Source organism: Trachypithecus francoisi, unplaced genomic scaffold, assembly GCF_009764315.1.
Source record: "Trachypithecus francoisi isolate TF-2019V2 unplaced genomic scaffold, Tfra_2.0 Lachesis_group5, whole genome shotgun sequence".
In the NCBI taxonomy this organism is placed as follows: domain Eukaryota; kingdom Metazoa; phylum Chordata; class Mammalia; order Primates; family Cercopithecidae; genus Trachypithecus; species Trachypithecus francoisi.
This window is the reverse complement of record NW_022681470.1, coordinates 37,205,063-37,230,958: the sequence shown is the minus strand read 5'-3', so window position 1 is coordinate 37,230,958 and position 25,896 is coordinate 37,205,063. Positions and strand designations below refer to the sequence as shown.

Here is a 25,896-nt window from a genome sequence, read left to right as displayed (position 1 = left end):
GAGATCCGAAAGTGTGGACAGCGAAACACGCAGAGGAGTGATTCCACTCATCAGTCCCACGGTAGGGCGGGACAGCCCCATCTTGCAGTTTTTCATTATTTCAACACAGAGCCCAAGGCGCGGGCAACAGATCCGCGCGCAGGGCTGTTTGGGGGCGCTTGAGGCGCACAATCTGGGGCAGGCGGAACCTTAGTCCTCAAACCCGCGTTTCCCGCGACTCCGCTCTCACCGCTACACTACCACACAGACGGCCTCCATCCCCCACCCCCAGGGGCCCATGCCGGTGCCGGGCTCCGGAGTTCGGGACTGCTAATTTCAGCGAAACGATTAAGAGACGCCCGAACAGCAGACTGCACTTTCTCTCCTCCGGCAGGGAAAAGCTTCCAGCGTAGCGTCTCCCACGCTTCCCCGCCGGCGCAGAGCAGGCCCCACAAAAGCGCACGCCGCCGGCACGCACGCCGCCCCGCCCCGCCCCCACGGCCTGTAGCCAGCCGCGCCCCGCGCTCGCCCGCCCCTGCCTCCCTGGCCCTCGACCCTCGTTCGGTTGGAGGGGCCTGAGGCGAGCCCTAGCGAGCTGTTGGCCGGAGGGAAGCCGGAGGAGACCGGGTCGACTGGGCAGAGCGGCAGAGGGTCGGGGAGCCTGCTCTGCAAGCCCAGGGAGTAGAAGTGGGCAGGGAGCAGGGTTACGTGAGGGAGCGCGCCGCAACTGAGCTTGGGTCCGACTGGAGCTCAGGCTCGGGACCCAGACTGGTGGGCCAGGCCTCCAAGTCGGTCTTACACCCTATCCAAGGAGGACACGCCGGACGCAGAGGGACGGAGCGAGCAAGGAGATATGGCTTCATCATTCCTGCCCGCGGGGGCCACCACCGGCGACAGCGGTGGAGAGCTGAGCTCAGGGGACGACTCCGGGGAGGTGGAGTTCCCCCATGGCCCTGAGATCGAGGAGTCCAGTTGCCTGGCCGAGCTGTTTGAGAAGGCTGCCGCGCACCTGCAAGGCCTAATTCAGGTGGCCAGCAGGGAGCAGCTCTTGTATCTGTATGCCAGGTACAAACAGGTAAAGTAGCAGGGAAAGGGTGGATGGGGGAGAAAGATACGGAGCATCATCTTGAACGAGGAAAAGATGTTTGCTTTCTAGGAGTGATATTTATTTAGCTGGGCACTGGACACTTTTTCTGTTTTTTTTTCTGACTTATTCAGTGATCTTGCATTTTACCAGCTTAAGAACCTTTACAAAATGAGGATAAAATAAGATTTATCATTCATTTACCCTTTCCAAAGGGCCACATGGAAGTAAATATGGTAAAGTTAATTAAACTATATTGAGATCCAAGAAGATAATAGGATTGTAATAATGTGATGCAGGGCTGGGCGCAGTGGCTCACGCCTGTAATCCCAGCACTTTGGGAGGCCGAGGCGGGAGGATCACTTGAGGTCAGGAGTTCGAGACCAGCCTGACCAACGTGGAGAAACCCCGTCTCTACTAAATTACCCAGGCGTGGTGGCGCATGCCTCTAATCCCAGCTACTCAGGAGGCTGAGGCAGGAGAATCGCTTGAACCGGGGAGGCGGAGGTTGCGGTGAGCGGAGATTGCGCGCCATTACACTCCAGCCTGGGCAACGAGAGCAAAACTCTGCCTCAAAAAATAATAATAATAATGTGATGCAATGCAAAATACAATATTGCAACTTTTGTGATTTTTATAAAATCCAGAATATCTTTGATTTATGTTTTCGTTGAATATGTCTTCTTTTCTGTTTGATACAATCTAAAAAGAGCTATGAACACCAGATGAAATAATGCCCTTCTTTTACAGAAAAGGAAACTGAAGGCCACAGAGAGTAGGCAGCTTGCCTAGGGTCATACAGATATATCAGTCAGAACTGGATTGTAGCTCCTGACTCAGTCTAAGGCTGTGAACTTTACCTGGAAATAGGGAGATGTATAGACATGTTTAATTTATAATTCAGGTTGACATTGGTTAGGTACCAGAAGGGAAATAATTGCTTTGTCATAAGCAACATATATTTGTTCAGCAGCTTTTATATGCAAGACACTTGGATATAATGCCTGCAGAGAATGCAGAGAAGGAAAAACATGACACAATTTTTTTTTTTTTTTTTCCACAGAGAGTTTGGGTTTCGCCACGTTTCCCAGGCTGGTCTTGAACTCCTGAGCTCAGGCGATCCACCTGCCCAAAGTGCTGGGATTACAGGCATGAGCCACTTTGCTGGCTGACACTTTTTTTTTATTTTTATTTTTTTTTTTTGAGATGGAGTTTCGTTTCTGTTGCCCAGGCTGGAGTGCAGTGACTAGATCTTGGCTCACTGCAACCTCAGCTTCCCCGATTCAAGTGATTCTCCTGTCCCAGCCTCCCAAGTAGCTGGGATTACAGGTGCCCGCCACCATGCCCGGCTAATTTTTTGTATATTTAGAAGAGACGGGGTTTCATTATGTTCACCAGGCTGGTCTTGAACTCCTGACCTCAGGTGATCTGCCTGCCTCGGCTTCCTAAAGTACTGGGATTACAGGTGTGAGCCACCGTGCCCAGCCCACATTTGCTTTTAAGAGACTTACAAAGTACTTGAGGAATCTAGGTTTGAACACACCTGAAAAATTGCTGACAAGAGTTAAATAACAGTTCAGGAAAATTACAGCTCTTTGAAACACTGGAGGAAATGAAATTCTGGATAATAGCCTATTTTGTTTTATTAAAAATGTGTAACCTTTTTTTCGTTTTGCCTCTTGACATAGTTACATATTTTCCCCTGTATTTGTTAAAGGAAAAATAAGTTGGGGGAGAGGCCTGCTGTATTCCTCTTTTTTTTTAACTAAAAATTTTTTTTTAGAGATGGGATCTTGTTCCGTTGCTCAGGCTAGAGGGCAGTTACACACTCATAGCTCACTGCAGCCTTGAGCTTCTGGCTTCAAGCGATCCTCCTGCTTAAGCCTCCCGAAGTACTGTTATTATAGACATGATCCCCCATGCCCAGCCCCACTGTGTTCTTAAACTGGATATATTGAGTAGAGATGAACCTTGTTTTGAAGGTTGATGGTCATTATTATGAATGTCAGTTAATGTGACCTGAAAGATAAAGCTGTAGGAACAAATGGTATAAATTATAGTGTTGAATGAAAATTACCTCCAAATTGGACTTGGAGTTAGCTTTCTGGGAAAAGTTCTTGATATCTGTTTTCTCTTTGGTCATTTGTTATACTTTGTCCTAATAACATTAGAGTGAAACTTTTGATTATTTAACAAATATTTATCGAGAATCATATTAGGACCTGTAATATGTCTGATGATTCTCTGGGCAGTATGAGACTAATTTTCCCCAAATTCCCTAGAAAATATTCTTTTTTCTTCTAGGACATATCTTTATTTATTGATATCGGTGTCATTATTCAATATTCTATTTCTAAGTCATGAGTGAACTGTAGTCACCTATCAACTTGGGAACCATTCTGTCTCAGGTATACTCACTTCATTCAGATAATATGAAGGAGGAACGTCCCTCATCCTTTCAAGAACTTGACTTTAGGGTGTTTAGAGATATTCTGTATCTGCAAATAAAATTCTGCATTATTAGGAAATAATATACTTGCTTAGATATGACACTGGGCCACAGTTTTCATCAGTCTCCTAAATATTTTATTTTTGACAAAATTCTGAGATAACATTAAGAATAGCATCTTTGATAGAATAATAAAGTTGAAAGTCCAATATCATTTCTGCATATTGTATCAAAATTTATCATAAAATAACATTTTGTATTCAGAATAGCACCCTATTTTGTAGGCTGGATGAGGTTGTTGTCAGGAAGATAATAAATAAGCTAAGATATGAACCTTATTTTCTCAGGGAGAACTCTAAATTTACTTAGCGTCACAGCTTTATTAGTCTCAGATTAATAAAGTATATAAATAATCTTTCAATAAAGTTTCAACAAAATCAAATGAATGAACAGTTTTTTGGTCGCTCTCTACATCAGCCTACACTCTCCCTCCTAAAGATAGCTAATTGACAGCTGTGAAAACTGGAGAGTAATGAAAATTTGTGAATTCCTGTTGACTTCATGAGATACTATTTAATAATACTTTTTTTTTTTTTGAGACAGAGTTTTGGTCTGTCATCCAGGCTGGAATGCAGTGGTGTGATCTGGGCTCACTCCAACTTCCGCCTCCTAGGTTCAAACGATTCTCTTGCCTCAGCTTTGTGGGTAGCTGTGATTACAGATGTCTCTCACCACGCCCGACTAGTTTTTGTATTTTTAGTAGAGATGGGGTTTCACCATGTTGGCCATGGTTGACCAGGCTGGTCTCCTGATCTCAGGTGATCCGCCTGCCTAGGCCTTCCAAAGTGCTAATATTACAGACATGAACCACCGCGCCTTAATACTACTTTATTAAATATTAACCCTTGAGTCAAGTCTTAAATTTTGTGTGATGAGATGGGAAGTACACACAAAATACTTCTGCTGCATACTGAGTTATGTTAACTATTTTGAGGAAAAGCACTTGTGTAATTTCTGAGTTGCAAAATGAACTATATACTTTTTTCCATTTTTACTTAACAGAACAACTCACAGATAATTATACCTACTCAAATTTGGGTATTTGGCAGGTAGTTTCTTGAAAATGAATGAAATAAGCCTGTCACTTCAAGGAAAACAACTCAAAGTATTTGTTGCCAGTAATAACATTTGAGCCTTCAAGTGAAAATGAGAAGTTTGGAAAATCTGTATCTGCCACTGTGAGCTTGACAGCTTCCCAGTACTTAAAAACTTTTTTTGATGAGATAAGTGGTGACAGTCATGAATGTGAACGTTTGCTATTATATCATGAAATGTGTCAACATTTGAAAAGTCTGTGTAACTCAGTAAACCATATTTTCTAAATATTTCATGGAATGATGTTACAAATCATGTGTTGGTAAAAGATGCCTTTCAAAGTGCAAGTCAGACCAATGGATTTCAGTGTTAACAGTATGAAAAATTCATTGATATGAGTTCAGATTCCTCATTGCAACTGATGTGAAACTACCATCTGTTAGGTTTTGGCATAGTATCAAGGAAGAATATCTACAACTATCTCAAAATGCTGCTAAAATACTTCTCTCTTTTCTAACAACATATCTGCGTGAAGCTGAATTTTCTTCTTATACTTCAACCAAAACAACATATTGCAGTAGATTGGATGCAGCAGTAGATATGCAAATGCAACTGGCTTCTAAGCGAGACATGAAAAAAATTAAGAAATGTAAAACAGTGCTACTTTTCTCACTGATTTTTTTAGAATATGTAGTTATTTTGCATAAAATGTTATTTATGTTAACATCTAATGGATTTATTATTTTTAAATGAGCTAATACACATTTTTAAAATGTCCCAGTTTTAATTTCTAATATGGTAAATATCAATAGATATAACTCATATAAATGATGGCTCTTTAGGATCATGAGAATATAAAAGGATTATAAGACTAAAAAATTTGAAAACTGCTGCCCTAAGTTCCTTTTTCATGGTCAGAGGTGGCTTACCATCACCACATGTATATCATATCCAGGGCAAAGGGAAAGGGGAAGACAAACTCCTTTTCTTTTTAGGAAGTTATTTGTATCACTTTTCCATACATCCAGTCCCCAGAACCTAGGCAGAAGTTGGATGGCCATGTGTAATGTTTAGCTGGATGATCATGTGTCCAGCTGAGACTTCTGTTACTACAGGAGAAATGGAGAAGAACTATTGGCATTTGTTGCTGCCACTGGATGGTGTCTGGATAAAAAACAAAAATAGTTATAACTGCTATTTTTATGATGTCTTGAAGTTTGTATAATTTATCTCATTTAATATTTCTAACAGTCTGATAGTTCATGTGATTTTAGAGAGTCCAGAATTGAATCCCAGACTCTATTTAGCATTTAAGACAGAATGATGTAGTAAAGGGGTATTGAACTTTGGAGTCAAACACTCTTGGATTTAAATCCAGACTACTAATTCAGGAATATACTAATGTGTGAACTGAGACAACCCTCCTGAGCTTCTTTATCTTCATTTATAAGATGAGTTTGTAATGGCATACCTAGCAGGATTATTTTTTGGTCTTTTCGAGATAAAATATGTGAAGTGTTTGGTCTATGGTGATTGTTTAAGAAATGTGGCTCCTTCTTTTTTTTTTTTTTTTTTTGAGACGGAGTCTCGCTCTGTCGCCCAGGCTGGAGTGCAGTGGCCGGATCTCAGCTCACTGCAAGCTCCGCCCCCCGGGTTCACGCCATTCTCCTGCCTCAGCCTCCCGAATAGCTGGGACTACAGGCACCCGCCACCTCGCCCGGCTAGTTTTTTGTATTTTTTAGTAGAGATGGGGTTTCACCGGGTTAGCCAGGATGGTCTTGATCTCCTGACCTTGTGATCCGCCCGTCTCGGCCTCCCAAAGTGCTGGGATTACAGGCTTGAGCCACCGCGTCCGGCCAATGTGGCTCCTTCTTACGCTTTCTTCTCTCTATTCCATCATAACAGGGCTGTTTCTATGTAAGTATACATTTTAATAACAGCAGAGGGCCATGCGATTAATTGCTAAGCAAATGATAGAGGTGGTAATTGTTATGAATTCAGAGGTAGATGAGATCATTGTAGATCGAAAGAGTTCTTAGAATCTGAAATTTGAGTAGAACTGGAAGGTCGTGCAGCATCTTAAAAGCTGAGGAAAGAAGAAAAGGCGTTTCAGGTGAGTGGAGTGACAAGCAAAACCCTAAACTAGGAATCCCTAAGGCAATCAGTAGATCATTCTGGTTAGATGAAGGCATCAGTTAGACTTTAGCAGAATTCAAGTGTGGAAGAGTAATGGGAGATAGTGGGAAAATCCCTGAGAAGTAGATAGGTGCTGTGGATGAGGTAAGAACAGTTACAGGCTCTATTCTAATAGAAAGATGAGACTTTACACAAAACTTTCTAACACATGGTAGAAAAAGTGAAAAGTACCATAAAAGATATATAGAGTAAATGCTCTAAGAGTTCATAAGGAAGGAAGATGACTTCTGGCAGTGGGAATCAGGGCCTGTATAGTGAATTCTGCACTTGTGTGAATTTCATTTATGCTTATTCTCAATGAAAATATTCACTGTACAGTTTAACTACAAATGTCATTTGAGGATTAAAATTAAGTATTGACCACAAACAAAAGATGATAAGACTGTTGTAGAAAAATAGAATTGTATTGTTGAGAACCCCTAAAATTTTTTTGCATGGCTTTTGGCATCCAAATTTATATTGATGAGTTTCTTAACAGGGCACTTTAAAAGTAGTACACTTTTTCCCCTGAAATTTTGGAGAGATAAAATGCTAATAGAGTTACGAGAATCAGCATGAAGAAATAGTGTTATGAATTCTGATAAATTATGAATTCTAAACCTTATTAATTCTGTGTTAAAAAATTCTTTATACATGGTAATAGAGTATATAATGTATATTGATAACTTGTCATATGTAAATAGTCTACTAACTTCGAAATGCAACCATTTATCACAGTTTTTCTGTATTTCAATATTAGATAATAGTTGTTTTGGCCGGGCGTGGTGGCTCAAGCCTGTAATCCCAGCACTTTGGGAGGCCGAGATGGGCGGATCACGAGGTCAGGAGATCAAGACCATCCTGGCTAACACAGTGAAACCCCATCTCTACTAAAAAATACAAAAAACCTAGCCGTGCGAGGTGGCGGGCGTCTATAATCCCAGCTACTCGGGAGGCTGAGGCAGAAGAATGGCATAAATCCAGGAGGTGGAACTTGCAGTGAGCTGAGATCCGGCCACTGCACTCCAGCCTGGGCGACAGAGCGAGACTCCGTCTCAAAAAAAAAAAAAAAAAAAATAGTTGTTTTATGCAGTAAGCCAAAGTAGCCTGTATGCAATGTTTGATTCTGTTTGGGTTTTTTGTTTGCTTTTGCAAAGAATGTTAAATTTTGCTATTCCATATAGGTGCAAATATTTTCCAACCTATGGTTACTAAATATACATAATACATTTGAAAAGGAAAAGTTTCTCAGATGTTTCTTTGAAAAATAAGTTCTTGATTTTCCTTCCCTCATTTAGGTCAAAGTTGGAAATTGCAATACTCCTAAACCAAGCTTCTTTGATTTTGAAGGAAAGCAAAAATGGTAAGAAATTCTTGGAATCTTTAATGAGGTTGTTGGAAATGGTTTAGGTGTTTAGGAATTAGAAAGCAGTGAGCTGATTAAAGAATTATTTTTATATTAATCTCTCTCTGCTGTAGACTGTACTAATAACAGGCAATTGGAGAGAGATTAAAGAAATCTACTTTTAGCTAAGTCTCCTGAAGGATTCTTAAGCTAGCATGTTGGAATATAAGTGGTTCACAACAGACATACATGCCTCACATTTTAATACGTAGGAGAGTGATCATGAGAGCTATTGCTTGAGATTTTCCTTTCCTGTCATTCAGCCCCTAATGGATCAGGACTTCTCCCCTCTGGAGGGTTTTTGGAAGAAGGCCAGAATGACGGGAAGGGCCGAACAGCAGGATAAATCCCCATTTTTCATCCTTCTTCCCTGTCCCAGTTTCATCTCCCTGTCTCTTGCTAATCTTGTGTTCCTTGCCCCACCCACGCCACAGTAAATAACAGCTTATAGTACTCTTGGAAAGAAGGGAGAAGTTCAGTGAAAAGCCAAAACCAGATACTAACTTCTGTGTTTCTCTGAATACATAAAGAAAGAGTATACTTTTGCAAACTTTTTAAACTTATAATCCAGAAGTTCCCTCTTGTCATTTATGAGACCTTGTCTTCTCTTACCTTGTCTAAGTGAAAAAAGAAATTGCATACAACTGGGAATCTTAGTTATAGAAGGGAAGGCTTTGGAGCATCAGCCCTGGAATTAAAAGAAGGTTAGAAGGTAGAGTTGAAAACGAAAAAAAGATAAAATATGATTATAGAGAGAGGAAGTGATAAAATACGGGTTCTGAGTTTATATTCTAGAGCAGTCCCACATAAAATCTGGTCCCCTGGATACATTTCCTGCCTGCCAACTGTTACCCAGCTGTAAGGAGATACAGAGCTTGAACCCAGATGTAAATCACTTATGTCACTACCCACACTGTTTAGTTCAGCTGATTTTTTTTTTATATAGGACAGTCTCAGTGAAGGAAGCAGTGCATTGATTATATTCTTGCACAAGTTTTTTGGTTGATGATAACCAACAGTTCTCTGGCATTTTACTACTGTTCTAAAGAATACCTGATGTTAATGTTTATGGTGAGTTTTTGTCATAATTGATGAAATTTTATAGCTTCATTTTTTTTCTGTGCTTTGCCTGTTTCTCCATTGTTTTTAGCAATTAAAAAAATTTAGATTTTATAGCCACCATAATAATTGTTTAGGCAAGAACATCAACAAATGATAAAATATTAGATGACAAAATATTCGGGAACTACTGGAGAAAAACTATTGAGGAAAACTGTTGTTAAAATGCTAGGTGAAAAACTATTGGGGAGCAAAACCATGGGTTACAGGCTGACCCACCATTTACTTTTTAATTATGAGGGAGAAACCTGACAGATACTGCCGTTACCAAGCCATGAATCTTATTGATGATGGGACAGACTGACATCATGTGCCCCCAGTGTGATGCATTGAAAAGGGCATGTCACCTATATATTACTCTGCTGAAATAATTTAACCCAATTCTAATCATGATTAATCATTTCTGGCAAGAACACTATGTAGGTAAGGAAACAATTAGACAAATTCAAATTGAGAGATATTTTATAAAACAGTTGGACTCTTAAAAAATACCAACAATATGGAAGACAAAAAAGCTGACGATACATGAAACTCAATCCTGTGTGTGGATCTTGATTGGTTCCTGGTGTGGGAGAAGAAAGCTATAAAGGACATTATTGGGACAATCAGGAAAATCTGAATGTATAACCTCTCTATTATATATATTTTTTTTTTTTTTTTTTTTGAGGCGGAGTCTCGCTCTGTTGCCCAGACTGGAGTGCAGTGGCCGGATCTCAGCTCACTGCAAGCTCCGCCTCCCGGGTTCACGCCATTCTCCTGCCTCAGCCTCCCGAGGAGCTGGGACTACAGGCGCCCGCCACCTCGCCCAGCTAGTTTTTGTATTTTTAGTAGAGACGGGGTTTCACCGTGTTAGCCAGGATGGTCTCGATCTCCTGATCCCGTGATCCGCCCATCTCGGCCTCCCAAAGTACTGGGATTACAGGCTTGAGCCACCGCGCCCGGCCAACCTCTCTATTATATAATAGTATTGATGATAAATTTCCTGAGTTTGTGTAGGCTGATCTATTTAGGGATGAAGTGTTATGATACATACAAGTAGTTCTTAAGGAATTCAGTGAAAATAAATTTAGAAAACCTCAGAAAGATGTTATATTCATCCTAGAAGCAGGAAGGTAGTGAAAAAAAAAATGTGGGATTGAGTTCTGTTTGACAGCAAATCAGGGAAATTGAGAAACCCTGGTTGGAATTAGAAAGAATTGGCAGGGAAAAACCACGAAGGAGGCCTGTCCTGGCAACCTGCAGCGGGTGGGAAAAAAAATGACTCAAAAGGAAGCTCAGGACTAAAATGCTGCTTTTGCCATTTATATTGTAGGAAGTCCCTAACTTACTCATTAATATTCTTTAGTTGTTGCTTTTGCTTTTTGGGTTTTTTTTTGAGACAGAATTTTGCTCTGTTGCCCAGGCTGGAGTGCGGTGGTGCCATCTCAGCTTACTGCAACCTCTGCTTCCCAGGTTCAAGCAGTTCTCCTCCCTCAGCCTCCAGAGTAGCTGGACTACAGGCACAAACCACCATGCCTGGCTAATTTTTGTATTTTTAGTAGAGGTGGAGTTTCACCATGCTGTCCAGGCTGGTCTCAAACTCCTGAACTCAGGTGGTCTACCTGCCTCAGCCTCCCAAAGTGCTGGGATTACAGGCATGAGCCACCACCCCTGGCCAGTGTTCTTGTTTCTGCCCTCACCATCCCTGACTTTTGAAGTCCCAGACTGAGTTCCCAGGATCAGTTACTAGTAACTTATAGATGAGGTAAGAGCAGAAAGGGAAGGTGGATTCCTTGTATCTTAGTAAGAAGTTTGATGCATTTTCCTTGGGAATATTGTTTTTTATGTGATGATTAGTTTCTGTATGACCAAAATCCCATAAGCACAGTTAATTTATGAGAATAATCTGTATTAGTCTGTGGAGCATACATCTGCAGTGGGGTGAAAATTGGTTTGAGGAAGTTATAAAATCTTAGATTACAGTGGTTTGTGGTCTTCCAAAATTTAATAGATATGCAGTGTATCTGTGTTTTTAAAATTTCATAGGGGAGGGTGATTAGGAAAAAAAAAAAAAAGTCTGAAAAGGCTTCTTAGGTAGGGCAATAAGGTCTGTATAGCCCTAGACCAATGTAAATGCAAAAAGACAGAACTTCTGTATCCATAACTTATTATCTCTATATTCCGAGACCCTCGAAATGTGTGTGCAGGCCGGGCGCGGTGGCTCAAGCCTGTAATCCCAGCACTTTGGGAGGCCGAGACGGGCGGATCACGAGGTCAGGAGATCGAGACCATCCTGGCTAACATGGTGAAACCCCATCTCTACTAAAAATACAAAAAACTAGCCGGGCAAGGTGGCGGGTGCCTGTAGTCCCAGCTACTCGGGAGGCTGAGGCAGGAGAATGGCGTGAACCCAGGAGGCGGAGCTTGCAGTGAGCCGAGATCCGGCCACTGCACTCCAGCCTGGGCGGCAGAGCGAGACTCCGTCTCAAAAAAAAAAAAAAAAAAAAGAAATGTGTGTGCAATGTTTTTTAATAATAATAAGAAAAATGCTATTTGTGTTATTTGCATAATGACAGGCCATTTTGGATATTCCATATTGTAGGGAAGCCTGGAAAGCACTTGGTGATTCAAGCCCCAGCCAAGCAATGCAGGAATATATTGCAGTAGTTAAAAAACTAGATCCAGGTTGGAATCCTCAGGTAAGACTTAATGATTATAAATAATACTTTCCAAAAACTTATGATCCTTCTCTGTAATAAATGTCTAAAACTAAGCTTAGTTTTAAGTAACATGCTTAAAGTTTTACTTTCTTGAAATATTATAAAGTTATTGTAATATTTATCTAATAAAATAATTGCTGGCCAGGTGTGGCTGACACTTGTAATCCCGGCACTCTGGGAGGCCAAGCCAGGTGGTTCACCTGAGGTTCAAGACCGGCCTGGCCAACATGGTGAAACCTTGTCTCTACTAAAAATACAAAAATTAGCCAGATGTGGTGGTACACACATGTAATCCCAGCTACTCTGGAAGCTGAGGCAGGAGAATTGATTGAACCTGGGAGGCTGAGGCTGCAGTGAGCCAAAATCAGGCCACTGCACTCCAGCCTGGGCAACACTGCGAGACTCTGTCTCAGAAAAATAAAAAAAATTAATAATACTTAAATAGTAACATAACCAGCTACTGATGCTGAGAACTTCTCTGAGTTGCAGAGTTTTTGAAAGCAGAAGAGTTTGAATTACATAAGAATTTGAAAGAGTTTAACTTGAGATTATCATGCTGGAAAAAACATTACTCTTGGATTTCTTTTTTATGATCACCTTCTATGCAAGGGCAAAATGCTTCTTATTAGGGATAAAAGATAAATAAGACATGATTTCTGCCATTATATAGTTTAAAGTGTAATAGAGAAGGTAAAACATATCAATATATATAATCTTTAATAGTATAAAACGATAATGTAAATGTTAGGGAATCCAGCAGGAAAAGAGATTGCTTTGGACTTTGGAAGCATTGGATATTATTCACTTAAATATACCCTGTTTTTCTCATATACTTATTGGAGAACATCTAGACAGAATTTAATAAAGGTGAGGTCACTATTTAAGAATATTGTTAACTGATTAACAGGTATTTCAGTGAGATAGAGGTTGCATTGTATCACATAAAACATGCAAATTGAATTTTTTTCAATAAAAACAATTAGGCCAAACATTTTAGCAGTTAATGAATTAAACAATTTTCAGTGTTTTTGTAATAATTACATGGGTACATAGTTGTTACTGGTATGAAGGAATTTGTTCCATTAATCATGGAATCTTAAAAATCTCAGACTTGTTAGGAACTTTAAAAGATTATATATTATGACATATTAAAAATGTATCTTTTTTTTTTTCTTTGTTGAGACGGAGTCTCGCTCTGTCGCCCAGGCTGGAGTGTAGTGGCCGGATCTCAGCTCACTGCAAGCTCCGCCTCCCGGGTTTTCGCCATTCTCCTGCCTCAGCCTCCCAAGTAGCTGGGACTACAGGCGCCTGCCACCTCGCCCGGCTAGTTTTTTGCATTTTTTTTTTTTTTTTAGTAGAGATGGGGTTTCACTGTGTTAGCCAGGATGGTCTCGATCTCCTGACCTCGTGATCCGCCCGTCTCGGCCTCCCAAAGTGCTGGGATTACAGGCTTGAGCCACCGCGCCCGGCCTAAAAATGTATCTTAAGAGTACAAAGTGGAAGAGATAACCAACTTTGGATATCTTTAATGATATGACTGCCTTTTAGAAGTCATTGAAAAATTTCCTTCTTTTTTTTTTTTTTTTTTTTTGAGACAGGGTCTCTCTCTATCAGCCAGGCTGGAACATAGTGGTAGGATCTTGGCTCAATGTAACCTCCGCCTCCTAGGTTCAAGTGATTCTCCCACTTCAGCCTCTGGGACTACAGGTGTGCACCACTACACCTGACTAATTTTTTTATTAAAATTTTTTTTTTTTTTTTTTTTTTTTTTTAGTAGAGATAGGGTTTTGCCGTGTTGGCCAGGCTGGTCTTGAACTCCGGACCTCATGTGATCCACCCGCCTCGGCTTCCCAAAGTGCTGGGATTATAGGCATGGGAAATTTCCTTATGTTTCTGATGTGCATGAGTCTTCATTTTCAGAAATTTTCTATTTTTTATAAGACCAAATATGCATACAAGTATGTATCTCAAGGTTCTGAGGGCTTAAAATCTGAAAATCAGTGGTCAAAACAAGTGCCCCCTGAGCTGAACTCAGCCTGAACAACTGTTGCACAATGTTTAAAAATGAAACAAAACGCCGGGCGCGGTGGCTCAAGCCTGTAATCCCAGCACTTTGGGAGGCCCAGACGGGCGGATCACAAGGTCAGGAGATCGAGACCATCCTGGCTAACACGGTGAAACCCCGTCTCTACTAAAAAAAAAAAAAAAATGCAAAAAACTAGCCGGGCGAGGTGGCAGGCACCTGCAGTCCCAGCTACTTGGGAGGCTGAGGCAGGAGAATGGCGGGAACCCGGGAGGCGGAGCTTGCAGTGAGCTGAGATCCGGCCACTACACTCCAGCCTGGGCAACAGAGCAAGACTCCGCCTCAAAAAAAAAAAAAAAAAAAAAAATGAAACAAAACTTGAATATGAGTGCCTTTAGGCAGAGTATTTTTCAGGTCCAGTCACTGTGTTCTCATCCTTCCCTGTTGATTTATACAACACTATTGCTGATGCTTGGCCTATGAAGGCATTTGAGTTTATAAATTCTGATAAATGACAGAATTTATGATTTCTTACCTTCAGTACTTTAGTAAAATTTCGTTAACTATTACTCTTAAAATGCTTGCAGGCCAGGAGCAGTGGCTCACACCTGTAATCCCAACACTTTGGGAGGCTGAGGTGGGTGGATCATCTGAGGTCAGGAGTTTGAGACCAGCCTGACCAACGTGGTGAAACCCTGTCTCTACTAAAAAATGCAAAAATTAGCCAGCCATGGTGGCGGGCACCTGTAGTCCCAACTACTCGGGAGGCTGAGGCAGGAGAATCGCTTGAACCCGGGAGGCAGAAGTTGCAGTGAGCCGAGGTGTGCCATTGCACTCCAGCCTGGGCAACAGAGCAAGGCTCTGTCTCAAAAAAAAAAAAGCTTGCAGATTCCAAACAGGTGTTAAGGATGCTTTTTAAAAGTGTCTAAATCTAACCTATTGAGCATATACTTGAGTAAACCAAGCAGAACCAAAGGCACTTTCATATTCTTTCATTATTTAATACATTAAATAATAATCTTTTAAAAAATATATTATTTAGTACATTGAATAACATTAAAAGAATATACAACATATTATTCTAAAAGTATTTTAACATTGGAATCCAGTGGTAAGGAGGAATTTTATGTTTTATTTACATTTTAGTTTTTGGTTTAAACACTCTAAGCTGGTCCCCTTTGACTCATAGCTTTTTTTTTTTGTCTTTTAAACTGTTGGGAGGCAGATCATAACCTCCATCTCAGAAAAGATTTGTCATTTAGTTCATTATCTTTTAGGTTAAAAATGTTCTTTTGATATTCTAAAAAATAAATAAATAAATAAGAACAACACTCATTCTGAATGTGCTGAGTTCCTTTTTTTTTTTTTTTTTTTTTTTGAGATGGAGTCTCTATCACCCAGGCGGGAGGCAGTGGCACAATCTCAGCTTACTGCAACCTCCACCTCCCAGGTTCAAACAATTCTTCTGCCTTAGCCTCCTGAATAGCTGGGATTACAGGCGTGAACCACTGCACCTGGCCTGAATGTGCTGCGTTCTTTACATGTATTGTCTTTTGATATCTTCACAAAAAGTCTTCACAGTTAGAAACTACTATAATCTGCATTTTAAAAATGAGGAAATTCAGGCACAGAGAGATTTAGTAACTTACCTAAAATTAGCCAGCTAAGGCCAGGTGTGGTGGCTCACTCCTATAATTCCAACACTTTGGGAGACTGAGGCAGGAGAATCACTTGAGGCAAGGAGTTTGAGAGCAGCCTGGGCAACAAAGCAAGACCCCATCTCTTAAAAAAAAAAAAACAAATGGCCGGGCGCGGTGGCTCAAGCCTGTAATCCCAGCACTTTGGGAGGCCGAGACGGGCGGATCACGAGGTCAGGAGATCGAGACCATCCTGGCTAACATGGTGAAACCCCATCTCTACTAAAAATACAAAAAACTAGCTGGGCGAGGTGGCGGGCGCCTGTAGTCCCAGCTGCTCGGGAGGCTGAGGCAGGAGAATGGCGTGAACCCGGGAGGCGGAGCTTGCAGTGAGCTGAGATCCGGCCACTGCACTCCAGTCCGGGCGACAGAGCGAGACACCGCCTCAAAAAAAAAAAAACAAAACAAAACAAAAAAAAAAACAAACAAAAAAAATTAGCCAGGCACGGTGGTGTGCGCCTGTAGTCTCAGCTACCTGGGAGACTGAGGTGGAAGGATCCATTGAACGCAGGAGTTCAGGGTTGCAGTCAGCTGTGATTGCACCACTGCACTCCAGCCTGGGTGACAGAGTGAGACCCCATCTCAAAAAAAAAAAAAAAAGCCAATAACAAATGATGGTACTGGGATTTAGACCTGTATTTATGTGAGTCCAGAGCCTTGTTGTTAATCACTCTACTGTCTGTTCTATAGCTGATATTGGAAATATATCTATAAGGTGTAAACTTAAGTGTATGTATATGTGTAAAAAGTTCAAGGCAGCTATTATTTTTGTCAAAGCTCTGTGGTACCTTGAGGTATAAAACAGTGCTTTAAAATTCATCTTTAAAAATGACTATGTTTTCTGTTATATGTTTCGTCTTATCTCAAGAATATGTTGTTCAGTGTTTACTATAATCAAGGCAATTATTTTTGCCTTTGTTTTGGGGGGAGGGTAAGTTTTTTTTTGTTTTGTTAAGTTTCGAATAATATAAGGAACTTCTGTAAGGCCTTTATCTAGGTTCACCATAGTTGTATTTGCTTTATCATTCTCTTTCTTTACAGATAGACACACATGTATATAACACACACCCCCCCCCACACACACACATAAATACATTTTTTCCAAATTGTTTGAGATAAGTTGGAGACATCATGTTCCTTTATCACTGATTCAGGATTTTTTTCCTAACAAAAAGAACCTTTTTTTATGCAGTGGTCCCTCCTTATCAGGGAATACATTCCAAGACCCCCAGTGAGTACCTGAAACTGTGGCTAGTACTAACCTGATTGTTAACAGTTGGAAAACATTCCTGTGCATGTCTTCAATCCACAAAGTAAATGTTTTTTTCTTCTGTACTAAGTACTTATGTTGCATTATGGCTGTAACTTTTGTAGTTTAAGGTGGGATAGGAAAACTAGCACAAGTTTTTTTTTCTTTCACAATTTCTTGGATAGAAGATTTGTTCTTACTGTCGATCTTAGTAACCTCAGCATACGATGTTTTTCTTTCCTTAAGTTGAGAACTTTCACCTTTTCACCTAAAGGAAGCAATTTATGGCTATTCTTTGGCACACTCAATTGCCAGTATCACTACTCTTTTACTTTGGGGCCATTATTAAGTAAAATAATGGTTACTTGAACACAAACATGGTACTGCAACAGTCGACAGTCGATCTGATAACCTTGAAGGGAACTAAGTGACTAATGGGCAGGTAGCATATACAGTGTGACTATACTGGCTAGACAAAAGGATGATTTATGTTCTAGGCGGGATGGAGTGGGTTGGAGTGGAGGGCATGAGATGGTGTGAAATTTCATCACACTGCCCAGAGTGGTGCACAGTTTAAAACTTAGGAATGGTTTATTTCTGGAATTTTCCACTGAATATTTTGGATTGGCAGTGGGTAACTGAAACCGTGGAAAGTGAAACTGTGGATAAAGGAGGGCTACTGTATAAGTATACTATAATGATCAAAATGAGGAATTTTAACATTGATTTAGTATTGTCAAGTCTATAGTCCGTATTCAAATTTATCGTTATAATGATAATGTCCTTAGTAATGCCCTTTAAAGTTATTCTTCAAATGCTGATCCATCTTCTAATGCAGGGTCATGCATCGTATTTAATTGTCATGTATCTTTAGTCTTCTCTAATGGAGCAGTTTCTCAGCCATTTTCTTCCCTTTCTTGCCCATGATACTTTTGCAGATTACAGGCCACTTATTTTGTAGAATGTCCCTTATTTTGGGTTTACCCGATGTTTCCTTATAATTACATTTAGATTATACATTTTTAGGAAGAATACCACGCAGTTGTGTCCTCCTCAATACATCATACCAGGAGGTACATGATATCTGTTTGTCCCAATACTGGGATGTTAACTTTGATCACTTGGGAAAGGTGATATCTGCCAGACTTCTCTACTGTGAAGTTCCTATTTTTCCCTTTGTGATTAATGGGAAGTTAATTCCTTTTGTAATTAATTAATGAGTACTTTGTGGGGAAACAGTTTGAGACTATGTAAATATCCTTTTCCTAGTCAGATTTCACCCACTAGTTGTAATATTTGTGAATTATTTTTTAACTCCATAATTTTGCCTTCATTTATTATTTAACATTCCACTGCAAGGATGGACTTTCCCTTTCTGCCCGTTTATTCATTGTCGAGAACTTTCCTCCCTTTTTTTTTTATTTATTCGTTGTCAAGAACTGTGAAATGTCTGAGATTTTACTCTACCTGGAAGCTGGTAAGTTAGCCTGTTACTGTTTCTTAGATGCTGGCAGAAAGCATAAGACTCTTGGGTCAGAGCCAAAGGACTTTATTATTCATGGCATTGTAAACTGTATAAGCTTCATTTGGTTTGCATTGATTTTTTTGTGTTCCTCAAATCCCACAGGGATTTTTTTTTTTTTTTTTTTTTTTGAGACGGAGTCTGGCTCTCTCGCCCAGGCTGGAGTGCAGTGGCCGGATCTCAGCTCACTGCAAGCTCCGCCTCCCGGGTTCACGCCATTCTCCTGCCTCCGCCTCCCAAGTAGCTGGGACTACAGGCACCCGCCTCGTCGCCCGGCTAGTTTTTTTTTTTTGTATTCTTTAGTAGAGACGGGGTTTCACCGTATTAGCCAGGATGGTCTCGATCTCCTGACCTTGTGATCCACCCGTCTCGGCCTCCCAAAGTGCTGGGATTACAGGCTTGAGCCACCGCGCCCGGCCTGGATTCTTACATATGCAGTGTATTGTGCTATAGGGAAGGAGCACTGAGCTATGGGGATTGACCACTTTTTTAGCAGGTGGAAGCAAACCTGATTGTTGTCAGGGGATGGAGATACATTACTTCATCCCTGAAGATGGCTTCCTGCATACACAGAAAGAAATGGCCCAGGTAAAGAATGGTCAGGGCCTGGTCTATTGAACCAGGATGAGTAGGGACACTCAGGGCTCATGGTAGATTGCCTCACTCAACATTCATGTATTTATATCAATTTAGACTCATAGATTTTTATTCAGTGGGATATAATCCATTAAGATCATTATTTTTTTGTCTACTGGGAGTACCTTCAAGATGGCTCCTATATTTATATTGGTATAGACTCATGGATTTCTCTTTTATTCAGCGAGGTATAATTCGTTAAAAGCATTTGTTTGGCCACTTGGAGCTTTTTCAAGATGGCTTCTATGTCCTTTTTGATATGTCCCCATCATTGAGCATTTTCTTACTTCTTGGCACAAGACGTTTCAAGCAGTACTAGTTTCCTAGGGCTACTGTAATAAAGTGCCACAGACAGTACTTTGTGGTTTAAAACAACAGAAAATTATTCTCTCACAGTTGTGGAGGCGTTGGAAAGAAGGTGTTAGCCAACCCATGCTCCCTGTGAAGGTTGTAGGGAAGAATCATTCCTTGCCTCTTCCAGCTTATGGTGGCCCCGGGCATTGTTTGACTTGTGGCTGCCTACCTCTGTTCTTAGCCTCTGTCTTCACATGGCCTTCTTCCCTATGTTTCTGTATCCAAATCTCCTTCTTCTTTTTCTAGTAGACACTAGTAATTGAATTTAGGGCCCACCTTAATCCAGTATGACCTTATTTTAACTTACATCTGCAAAGATCCTGTTTCCAATTAAGGTCTTATTAACAGGTCCTTGGAGGCCAGGCACGGTGGCTCAAGCCTGTAATCCCAGCACTTTGGGAGGCCGAGACGGGCGGATCACGAGGTCAAGACCATCCTGGCTAACCCGGTGAAACCCCGTCTCTACTAAAAAAAAATACAAAAAACTAGCCGGGCGAGGTGGCGAGCGCTTGTAGTCCCAGCTACTTGGGAGGCTGAGGCAGGAGAATGGCGTGAACTTGGGAGGCGGAGCTTGCAGTGAGCTGAGATCTGGCCACTGCACTCCAGGCTGGGTGACAGAGTGAGACTCCGCCTCAGAAAAACAAAACAAAACAAAACAAAAAAAAAAACAGGTCCTTGGGATTAAGATTTGGGCATACCTTTTTGAGGGACACAATTCAACTCACTACACGGACTTACCTGGTGTTTGCCCTGCCCTATCCCTGGAATTGGCTGCTTCTCTTTAACTCTTTAGTAGAGAAAAGTATTTAGAAACCAATGTCTGGATGCTCAGGTATGTTCATTGCTACTGGAGTGTCATTGCTTCTAGGCCCTCTCATAAGACAGACCTAAAATTACATACCCTCAGATGTATGTATCTGTAGATACACACACTTTTTTTTTTTTTTTTTGAGGCAGAGTCTTGCTCTGTTGCCCAGGCTGGACACATCTGCAGTGGTACGATCTCGGCTCACTGCAACCTCCGCCTCCTGGATTCAAGCAATTCTCTGCCTCAGCCTCCCAAGTAGCTGGGATTACAGGCGCCTACCACCACGCCCAGCTAATTTTTGTATTTTTAGTAGAGACGGAGTTTCATCATGTTGGCCAGTCTGGTCTTGAACTCCTGACCTCGTGATCCACCCGCCTCAGCCTCCCAAAGTGCTGGGATTAAAGGCGTGAGCCACCACACCCAGCCATACACACACACATTTGTATATATATGCATACATGCGTATGTATGTATATGTATACATACATAGATACACATGTTGAATACACATTGTAGACAGACATATGTATATGACACAGACATGTGTATACATGTATTAATACTTATGTAACTCTCACATATGTGTCCTGTATCAGTATTTATATATTTATCTACTTATATACTAAAAACCATAAGTTTATATTCATACCTATAATTCCATCCCAATACTACAGGGTACATGCTAGCCTTTCCTCTTTCATATTTGTAACTCCTTTCTCCAACAGAACAACCCTGGCTCCCAGTATCCTCAATATAGTTACTCATTTGCTTAAGTCTAGAATATACAGAAAGTAGTTTCAGAATTTCTAACCTATACCACTGTGAAAAGAAAATTTACCAATAAAGTTCTCTATAGGAGTCTTACTTTGTTTTTTGGCAAAATTTATGTATAGTGAAATGTACAAACGTTAAGTGTGTAATTCAGTGAGTTTTGACAAATAATAAGGCAGTTTTGTAAAAACTTTGGTAAAATTGGAAAATAACCGCACCCCAGTCACCTTGTTTTTTTGACTACTACTTAATTGACTTAGTGATCACATGGAAGGGCAGTATTTTCCTTAGTGTGAATGCCCTGAGCCATAAAGTAACACTGTTCTGAAGTGGCTTCCTTGCTTGTAAATAAATAATGATGACATGTAAAGCAGGACCACCAAACTGTAAGTCTTGTAGTAATTTTAATGTATTTTCCACTCTGGACAAAAAGATATTTTTTTATCCCTGATAAATATTAATGGTTCTAGAAGAGGACATTTTCCAAGTTAAAGAATTAGGTATTTTTTTCGTAACTCCCAGGTAGTATCTGATATTTTCCATAGCTCTTTGGAGAAGATTCTTGTTCCAAGATGCATGGGCACTATTTCTTTTGAGTCCTGTTATACAAAAGCTTTTAAGTACTAATAGCAGAATGATTAAATTTGAGTGTATTTGGTATCTTAGTCATATACATTAGGCAGAAACAAAAAAGCAGCCCATTAATGACATTAATGATCTCTCTCCAGATCTCACTGATTAAAAGATTAATAGTATGTACTTTGCATGTATAATTAAAATTTATCCTAATCCATAATAGATTACCATTTTATATTGAACCAAATATAAAATGAGGCATTTTGTTCTTTTTTCTACCATATATTAAGGTGTTATTGATACCAGTCAGTCATTTATTTCACACATTAATTTTATACTTACTGTGTGCAAGTTGTAGTTCTAGGGGCTGGGGATTTAGCACTGAACACAGCAGAACAACCCCTGCTTGCAGTGGTTAGAGAAGGAAGCTTGCAGTCGGATAGAGATAAATAATAAAGTAAATATTGTAAGTATTAATATTGTATTAGTAAATGTGGTGTCTTAAAAAGTGATTAGTACTATGGAGAGAAAGCAGGGAAGAAGGATAGGGCACACAGGAGGTAGGGGTACCTTCTTAGTTTAAAATAAGATGGTCAGGGGAGGCTCACTGAAAAGGTGACATTGAGCATAAATTGAAATTAAGTGAAAGAATGAGCCATACAGGGGGAAGAATATTCTGTATAGAGGAAACAGCCAGTGCAAGTCTCTAAAGTAGGATCATGCCTGAAACTGTGCTCTAGAAACTGCAACGAAGACAATGTATATGAAAACGAGGGGTGGAGAAATAGAAAATGAGGCAGAATTGGGTACATAGTAGAGCCTGCTGTAAGGATTGTGGCTTTTACTCTGAATGAGAAGCAAAATATACTGATTGTAAACTTGTAAAAAGACTTAGGTATTCCTCCACATTGTCCACTAAATAATGTTTTCATGAAAATAATAGAGGCTTATGGAAACAAAAATTCAGGCAGTGTGGAAGAGTAGAAAATGAAACTTAAAACAAGTGCCTTGCCCCACACACTGACACACTCTTTCAGTCCCATTCCCTAGAAGTATCTTTTCACTTGTGACTGTTTCTGTAGTCCTGCAGAGCTACCTCCATAACACTAAGCTCTAAATTCTTCTTTTAAAAAAGGGTTTCTTTGAAAATGAAACCTTTGTCTGATAGATAGAAGAAGGTTAACTTAGTTTCTGCAATTCCACTTCTCTGTCTTCTGCCTCCGTTTCTACTCGCATCTGGTAAAACCTTTAGTGACCGCCAGAGGGAGCAAAGTTCATTATAAATAAGATGCAGTTTTATTCTCGGGAATTTCTAGTGTTTTCTGTGTGTTTCAGTGGTATTGTTAATACTTTGGTTCTCTCTCTTGCTTTTTTTTTTTTTTAAACTTCTTAGATCTTTAAAACTTTTATATTTACTGGGGATCTTATTATTAGCTTCATTTCTCTTCACTTCCCTGGTCTGATGATGTTTAGACTGGGATCCATTGTTATTTGTGTGCTGTCCGTGTAGATAAATAGCATAGATGAGAGAACTGACACCCTCCTTTCTTTAGTTCCAGCAGCCAAATAAGTGGTTGTCTAGCTGTCCAGTATCCATCTAGCCTTTTGCAAAATTTGCTGCTATTCATCTGTGGTTTTTGTAACATCATCTTTACCTATAACAATTATTGAAAGAGTAGATAAATTTTTACCTGTTGTTTATGCTTACCTATGAAGGCAGTCATAACTTTTACAATTTGTATTTTAAGAATTAGCTAGACAGATTTGTTTATTTTTGACAAAAATTTACCTTTGACTTTTTTCTTGTTATTCATATCTAATTTTTGCTGACTATAAGGTATTACATTGAGGTTCTTTAGCTGCCTTATGCTAGAGAATAATTCTTTAAGTTATGTTTTCTCATGTACTAAAACTCTTATCTCAGAAAGAAATTCACCTGACTGGGCCGGGCGCGGTGGCTCAAGCCTGTAATCCCAGCACTTTGGGAGGCCGAGACGGGTGGATCACGAGGTCAGGAGATCGAGACCATCCTGGCTAACACGGTGAAACCCCGTCTCTACTAAAAATACAAAAACTAGCTGGGCGAGGTGGCGGGCGCCTGTAGTCCCAGCTACTCGGGAGGCTGAGGCAGGAGAATGGCGTAAACCCGGGAGGCGGAGCTTGCAGTGAGCTGAGATCCGGCCACTGCACTCCAGTCTGGGAGACAGAGCGAGACTCCACCTCAAAAAAAAAAAAAAAAAAAAGAAATTCACCTGACTGTTGGACTTGATAGTAGACCATCCAGCCCATAGGCTCTTCAAGGCAAGGACCGTGTCAGATTCACCTTTGTGTTGCTATTTACCACCTACAAAGTTCAACACAGGGCCATGCCATAGAGGGTACCTAGATTATTCGAATTTCCTTCTAATTCTCTTTTCCAGGGTAAATAACATGAATCCCTTACATTTCTCTCTTAGAGTGTGTTTCCAACCTTCTTCTGGTTCTTCTTTTGTTTCTTCAAGTTCCAGGGCATAACTTATGCTCAGTATAAGGGGAATACTTTATTTAATTTAATTAGCATTTTTAGAGCATGTAGGTATGTAGGATGCTATTAGCAATTCCTGAAAAAAGCTACCTGGGAATAAATAGAATACTCAGCATTTGTGGTTAAAGACTAACAGTATTACTGAAGAGATTAAAATATACACAGGGAAAGTGAATTTTGAATCAAGATTTCAGTATGGTAAAGTCCACTTTTAAGGTAATAGAAATATTATAAAGCATAAAATCTGCATGATTAAGTATTTTTTTGCCCCAAGATTCAGCCTGTGTTGATGATTTTCAAAACTGTGTCTCTCCCTATCATTTTTGCAGTTTTAACCACAGCCTATATTGAGTCTAAATTTATGTTTTAGCCCTGATCTTTCCTGTGTCCTGATCAGGGCTTAGGGTTTTTAGAACAGGGTCACAAAAAAAATCAAAAACAAGTGCCTTCATGGGCCAGGCCATTAACATAAATGAATGAAGTGGGTTTTGATTTATATAGAGAGAATCACGAGGCTGTGGTTTGCAGTAGAGTGCATGCCCTATTTAAAGAGGGGAATTGGACCTTAGCTCAGCTCAAGCCAGTTATTGCCATGAATGCTCAGTAGTACCAGATCTGATATAAACTCTCGATTTCTTTTTTTTTTGAGACGGAATCTCACTCTGTTGCCCAGGCTGGGGTACAGTGTTGTGATCTTGGCTCACTGCAGACTCTGCCTCCCAGGTTCCAGTGATTCTCCAGCTTCAGCCTCCTGGATAGCTGGGACTACAGGCACATGCCACCACACCCAGCTAATTTTTGTATTTTTAGTAGAGACGAGGCCTCACCATGTTGGTCAGGCTGGTCTCAAACTCCTGACCTCAAGTCGTCCGCCCACCTCAGTCTCCCAGAGTGCTAGGATTACAGGCATGAGCCACTGCACGCAGCCTGAAATCTCATTTTTTAAGTGACATCTTCTGATTTTTTTTTTTTAAGTTAAACATAATGTGAGCCTAATCAAGTACTTCTATAAGCTCCATTTGGCTTGAAGAACTCTGCCTTTTTGGCTTTGAGTTTCCATTGAGTGCTGGAATACTTACTGAGCATTTCTGTTTAGTGTTGCATTGGCACTTCCGACTCAACAGGTCTAAAATAGAACTCATCAACTCTCTACCCCCTTTACCCTGGCCTTCAGGTGCTTTCTTCTCCTTCATTGCTTATTTAATGGTACGGCCATATACTGAGTTCATTCAAGTGACAAACCTAGCAGTGATCCCTGAGTCTCTTCTTACTGCTTTTTCTTTCTTTTTTTATTTTTTTGAGACGGAGTCTCGCTCTGCCGCCCGGGCTGGAGCCGGATCTCAGCTCACTCCAAGCTCCGCCTCCTGGGTTTACGCCATTCTCCTGCCTCAGCCTCCCGAGTAGCTGGGACTACAGGCACCCGCCATCTCGCCTGGCTAGTTTTTCTTCGTATTTTTGGTAGAGACGGGGTTTCACCGCGTTAGCCAGGATGGTCTCGATCTCCTGACCTCGTGATCCACCCGCCTCGGCCTCCCAAAATACTGGGATTACAGGCTTGAGCCACCGCGCCCGGCCTTACTGCTTTTTCTTAGTGACCTATTTAATTAGTTACCAAGTGTCACTAATTTTATATTTTAAGTAATCTACATCTATCACTTTCTTTCTATCCCTACTGCCTCTATCTTAATATATCATCATCTCTTGCCTGGGCTGTTGCAATGCCTCCTGTAT

General features: G+C 40.6%; 1 protein-coding gene across 1 annotated transcript in view; it reads left to right on the top strand.

The window, feature by feature from the left end:
- The first annotated feature begins 128 nt into the window (after positions 1–128).
- Positions 129–25,896, top strand: part of ACBD6 (acyl-CoA binding domain containing 6) — a 213,726-nt gene continuing 187,958 nt past the window's right edge. The window contains exons 1-3 of the mRNA XM_033196388.1: positions 129–1,054; positions 8,081–8,145; positions 11,888–11,984. Coding sequence (XP_033052279.1) covers positions 833–1,054; positions 8,081–8,145; positions 11,888–11,984 — 384 coding nt within the window. The 5' untranslated portion in view covers positions 129–832. The remainder of the gene's footprint in view (positions 1,055–8,080; positions 8,146–11,887; positions 11,985–25,896) is intronic.